The following is a 6,000-nucleotide window of genomic DNA, read 5'->3' as shown; positions in this document are numbered from 1 at the left end:
CATAAGTGCACTAGCGTGCCTCGTGTCCCGTCCTATTGTCTCTCCTATATCTCATGTATCATATCTACTATTCTTCTATTCTATTCTTCTCATAATATCCTCCTATTCTCTAATTGATATATTCTATTCCTAAATTTTCACTTCTATTCTTTCTCTAATATATTTTACTCGAGTATAACCTCTATAGCAGTGTTTTTCAACCAGTGTGCCGCGGCACACTAGTGTGCTGTGAGACATGTTCTGGTGTGCCGCAAAGCTCAGAGAGAGAAAGAAAGAAAGAGAGAGAGAGAGAGAGAGAAAGAAAGAAAGAGAGAGAGAAAGAAAGCAAGAGAGAGAGAAAGAATAAGAAAAAGAGAGAAAGAAAGAGAGAGAAAAAGAAAACAAGAGAGAGAAAGAGAGAGAAAGAAAGCAAGAGAGAGAGAGAGAGAAAGCAAGAGAGAAAGAGAACAAGAGAGAGAAAGAAAGCAAGAGAGACAGCAAGAGAGAGAGAGCAAGAAAGAGAGAGAGAAAGAGAGGGAGGGAAGGGAGAGAGAAAGAGGGACGGAGAGAGAAAAAATAAGGGAGAGACAGAGGGAGGGAGAGAGAAATAGAGTGAAAGGGAGGAAGCGAGAGAAAAAAAATTGTCCAAACTTTTTTTTACAACCCCCCACCCCCCCCCCGCCACTCAATGTGCCCCAGGGTTTTGTAAATGTAAAAAATGTGCCGTGGCTCAAAAAAGGTTGAAAATCACTGCTCTATAACCTTCATTGTGTATTATTATGCAGTGGACAAAATAAATACATAAATGAAAACACAAACAAACAAACTGCTCGCATGCCAGCAGATATGGCTCTGCATGCCACTTGTGGCACCCATGCCATAGGTTCGCCATCACTGGACTAGGTACTGGCAGAACATGAAGGACAGTATAAACCCGTCCGCAAACTGAACCGAATCCTGGGATGAGGACAGATCAGTCCCACCCTCAAAAAGTTTAACGCTGCACCCCTTACTCCTCCAAGATCCCTCTAAACACAGACCCATCCCAAAATAGATGCAGATATACGCTTGCAGAGAGAGATGCTCTTTATTGGAATTAGAAAAGAGTACAAACCAAGCAGAGCAACATACAAACGTTTTTTCCCCCAATACAACTAAATGTTCACCAAGTTTCAATATCAACTCCGTAATACCCCTAATTCCCCTCCCACAAACCTCCAGGGCCGGCCCTGGAAAAACGATGCACCCTCATGTGGAAGCTGGTGCTCTTCTTTCAAACATGCAATGACCCCCCCTCATCTTTTTTCTTGCCACCCTCCCTCATGAACTCTTTTTTCCAGCACATACCTTTTGCCTCCGTCAGGTTTCAGAACAGGAAGCACACTGGTGCTGTCAAGATGCTTCGGACATGCCGTTGGAAACAAATAACAATCAATCGAGGACAACGGAAGCTATACACCCAAACACCTGAACTGCATCACACTGGCTGCTCTTATTTCAAGGCTGGGTGTGTTCACCAGTTCCTGAATATCCCCCCATCACTATTTATGACAGAAGAGAAGCTCAAACTTTCCTCTCGTACAACTAAGCTACCCCCACCCTCACAGCCCTACCACCTGGGAAGCAGCCAAGGAATCCAACCCAACCTTCCCTCCCGGTCATTTGTCAAGGTCCCCTAAGGAAGGCCACCCTGCTCCTTGCTTAATAAGCCAACTACACCAAGTTACATCCATTAAAGATGTCAACGCCCAATTCTCACACTCTCTTCTTATTTTTATCTGCAGAAAGCAACCTGCGCATAAATGCAAGGGGTTGCCATAGTGGTTTCAAATAATGCCATTCTGGAAGTGTCATGACTCATCATAACCAATGGTTTGGCCATCGTGTTTCAGGGTAAGCTGCTTGGTATGGAAAGTGATGGTTCCCTTTCTTTCTTCTACCCATACATGCATATACGTCGAACCTGGTCTTAAAATTACAACGCAGGTCCTTAACAAAGGCAGACCAACACCTGGGCTGGTCACTCTTCACGCCCTACTCTAATCTCAAAGGAAAACTTTCTGCTCTTTCCTTCCAATGTCTTTGCAGATTATTTTGAAATCAACACAGGCTTTTCCCAACTGAGCAAGAAATCACCGTAGCACGGAGGAGAGAAACGATTTAGAGGAATATACAGTATTATGGAGAGGAAATGAAGTCTTGCACACTGGAAAAGTGAGTCCCTTGCAACTTTAGTAAAATAAAAAAAAAGGAATTGGCACAGTATCTCTTCAGCATTGAAGAAAGCAAAGTACTTCTGATCGGAAGCAAAGATATCCTTAGTGCGCTAACATTGGATTATTCCTCTTCACGAATTGGACCCAAAGAGGAATGTGGGTTATTTTTTGTCCTAGTGGAAGAAGTGAAGATAGTGGCGGCTGATTTATGGCTGCTGGTAGTATTGCAATTGATGGTTGCTGGCTATTTTTGGCACAAAGAGCCCTTTTAAGAAGCCTCGGATTCACTCCGGTGAGGTTGAACGATGGTTGATTGTGCTGCATTCAATCTTAGGACTTCCTTCCGGACAAAGTCACCTTAGGAAGGCAGGTGCATGTCCTCTCCAAACATCAGCCTGTGAGCCTGGCACTTGGCTTCAAGGAGGACCTGGAGAAAAAGAAACTCACACTGAATAAACATCAGTACTTGGAATTGGCCACCCACCCCTGTGTTTCTCCCTTTTTAAGGAGACTAATGCAACTGCTTTATAGTTGGTAAAGCTGAGAGACAGCTGTGTATTGATGAGAGTTCTGAATGTAGACAAGAAGGGCTATTATATTTCAATTCTTTTTTTACTAATCCATTCATACTTTTCCATATGTGTGTGTGTGTGCATGCGCACACACATACATACACACACTCTCTCCGTATTTTTGGGAGTATAAGACACACCGGAATACAGTGGCACCTCTACTTACGAACTTAATTCGTTCTGTGACCAGGTTCTTAAGTAGAAAAGTTTGTAAGAAGAAGCAATTTTTCCCATAGGAATCAATGTAAAAGCAAATAATGTGTGCGATTGGGGAAACCACAGGGAGGGTGGAGGCCCTGTTTCCTCCCAGGAGATTCCTAGAGAGGCCCGACGAGGCTTCTCCCTGCCTTTTCTGGCCCCATTTCCTCCCAGGAGATTCCTAGAGAGGCCCCACGAGGCTTCTCCCCGCCTTTTCTGGCTTCCTTTATTCTCTTTCCCCAGAAGGAACACCCAAAAACGTTTCTGCAATTGGGAAACATTGTCTTCCATTTTTTTTCCTTTTTCCCTCAACACAATATACAGAAACAACTTTGCCCTTGAATTATGGAACCCAGAGAGAAGAGGTTTATTCTTTTCTTCCACAGCAGCCATTCCCCCCCCCCAAATTCTGATGCTAGCACAGCGATAAATAAAATCCTATGCTGTGCACTGTATTGTGAGGCCCTTGGCATTTTGAATTTGTTGGCATGAAGAAGTTTTTCTCAGCTGTTCCATTTGTCCCCATTCTTCCATTAACATCATATCTGTAGTTTACCCCAAGTAACAAATGACACCATTGCCACTAAAAGTAAATCCATTCCATACCAGCCATTTCCTTCATGCTTTCTTGTTAGGGTAAGCTGCTTTGCCACGTATAAAAGAGATGGAGGGGGGCACTGCCTGTCTCCTAACACAGGGGTCTCCAACCTTGGTAACTTTAAGACCTGTGGACTTCTACTCCCAGAGTTGAAGTCCACAAGTCTTAAAGTTGCCAAGGTTGGAGACCCCTCTCTTAAAAGACTAAAGTCTCTTATAGACATTAGTGGATGTTTATTTGTTTATTCATTAACTCTATATCCAGCCTTTCATTCAAGGTGATACACATAATGATTTCCTTCCTCTTATATGACCATGAGATAGGCTGGCCTTAAAGACTAGCCCAAAGCTCCTTCCTACCCTATCTCTCCCCCACCCCTCTCTCTCTCTCTCTCTCTCTCTCTCTCTCTCTCTCACACACACACACACACACACACATACACACAATGGGTGAACATTTGTGACTAGGAGGGAACTAGTTTCCCTACTGGTGGTCTAAGTCCAATGTCCTTAAAATGATTATCAATCTAAAAAGCAATCTAAAGGTTTCCCTAATCAAGTGTTCTGCTGATGTGCTGGCCAGGGATGATGGGGTTTATAGTCCAACACGTCCCAAAAGCAAAAAACAACAACAACAACCCAAAACTGGAAGGAAATTAAAAAATCTATGTGATATGTGGTTGGGCTATTTTGCAAACTTAGTGAAGTCTACCTGACAAATTGATTGCCTGCCAAACATCCATGATGTACTGACTAAAACACTGTCTCTCAAAACACTTTCCTAGACATGATGTTCCAGATCTATTGGATAACTAGTCAGATGTCCTGGTGTAATAATCCACATTCTTCTGGGGCACCCCAGAGTTGAAAAGGTTCCCCTAAAAAGCAATAACATTTAGACTTATATACCGCTTCATAGTGCTTTTACAACCCTGTCCAAACAGTTTACAGAATCAGCATATTGCTGATTCTGGGTCCTCATTTTACCCACCTCGGAAGGATGAAAGGCCAAGTCAACCTGGAGCCGATGGTGAGATTTGAACTGCTGAACTACAGCTAGCAGTTAGCTGAAGTAGCCTGCAGTGCTGCACTCTAACCACTGTGCCACCCCAGCTGAATCATTTCCTGGGCTTCCCACCCACATGCAATAAAATACAATAAACTCTTGCATAACCTGACAGTCTTGATGGCCAATGGAAGAAGGAAATGTTGCATTTCTCTCCTCTGATCTGCAGATGTGCAGTTCAATATTCGATTTGGGAAGAAGGAGGAGGGAGAGGAGGAGATAGAGAAGGGGGAGTTACAACTCACTGGGTGATGGACATAGGCTTCGCATTCATAGCACCAGGTAGAGAGATCTGAAAAGCTAAGCACCAGCGGATGTCCAGAATCCTTATTGTGATCCAGCATATGTTGATTAATGTAGCGTCCACAACAGACCTGAAACGAATAGAATATTTCAGGAGGTATTAAAGGCAGGTATTAAATACTAAAGACACAGAATAATGGATGTCTTGATCTCATCCCAGAAACGTTTTATTGGGGAGATGGGCAGCACATGCATTTAATAGATAAATAACACAAATTATCTCAGCTCATCAATTTCCTTAAAGGCATACACACACACATCTCCCCCATAAAAGCAAATGGAGCATATTGTAACGGTGGAGAACAAACTCTGTTATTGAGTTATTTCATTCAAGCCAGTCAATCTGGTTGTGGTTATGCCCCAAAGCAAAAAAAAAAAAAATACTGGAAAAAGATTCATGATTGGTTATAACAGATTACAGAAAGACAAACAGAATACACTCCGGAATTCTTTCTATTAGGAATAATAAGAAAACAACAATGACCGGAGCGAGCAATTTCACGATGTGAGCCTGTGGCTCCCACCCCTCCTCAGAGACTTCACACTACGTAGGGAAAACTAAAAATTCCCAGCAAAATAGAGAATGAACTGAAAATGCAGCTTCCTTTGAGGACTTAGAATAACTTCGATGACGTTGTTGCATTACTGCTCCATCACTAGCAATCCTTTGTGTAGTAGAGACCTCAATTATTGGAGGAGGGCCTCCATCCACCAAAAATTACCCACCCTAAGCTATTTAAGTACCCTTCCTTCCAGAACAGGGAGGGTCATTGTTGGTCTATCACTTCTAGCCTCTTAACCCCAAAGCTGCAACTTCAGGGCTGGTATCCTTACCTTATAGCACACCAGACAAACCCAGTTCTCCGTCTCGCTGCCACATTCTGCACAAGGCTCCCACACATTCAAGCCCACTGCAGGCACAGGCAGCACTGAGCTGAGGTGGGGGCACCAGGACAAGGGAGTTACGGCGTGAAAGAGCCCCTGGAAAGAGAGAGAAGAAGAATCCTTCTATCCTGACATCTAGCCTAGAGGTTGTCCCTTCTAAGTCTTGACTTTTCCTGCGGTAGCA

General features: G+C 43.5%; 1 protein-coding gene across 2 annotated transcripts in view; it reads right to left on the bottom strand.

Annotated features, from left to right (window-relative positions):
- Nucleotides 1-1,047: 1,047 nt before the first annotated feature.
- HDAC6 (histone deacetylase 6) overlaps nt 1,048-6,000 on the bottom strand; it is a 55,634-nt gene continuing 50,681 nt past the window's right edge. For both annotated transcript variants that reach the window (XM_070741241.1, XM_070741242.1), the window contains exons 27-29: nt 5,766-5,912; nt 4,874-5,002; nt 1,048-2,622 (exon numbers count right to left, since the gene is read on the bottom strand). In XM_070741241.1, the coding sequence (XP_070597342.1) occupies nt 2,554-2,622; nt 4,874-5,002; nt 5,766-5,912 (345 nt within the window). In that variant the 3' untranslated portion in view covers nt 1,048-2,553. The remainder of the gene's footprint in view (nt 2,623-4,873; nt 5,003-5,765; nt 5,913-6,000) is intronic.

The sequence above is a fragment of the Erythrolamprus reginae genome, chromosome 2 (assembly GCF_031021105.1).
Source record: "Erythrolamprus reginae isolate rEryReg1 chromosome 2, rEryReg1.hap1, whole genome shotgun sequence".
NCBI lineage: Eukaryota > Metazoa > Chordata > Lepidosauria > Squamata > Dipsadidae > Erythrolamprus > Erythrolamprus reginae.
Note: the sequence above shows the minus strand (reverse complement) of the source record. Positions and strands in the feature narration are given on the sequence as shown.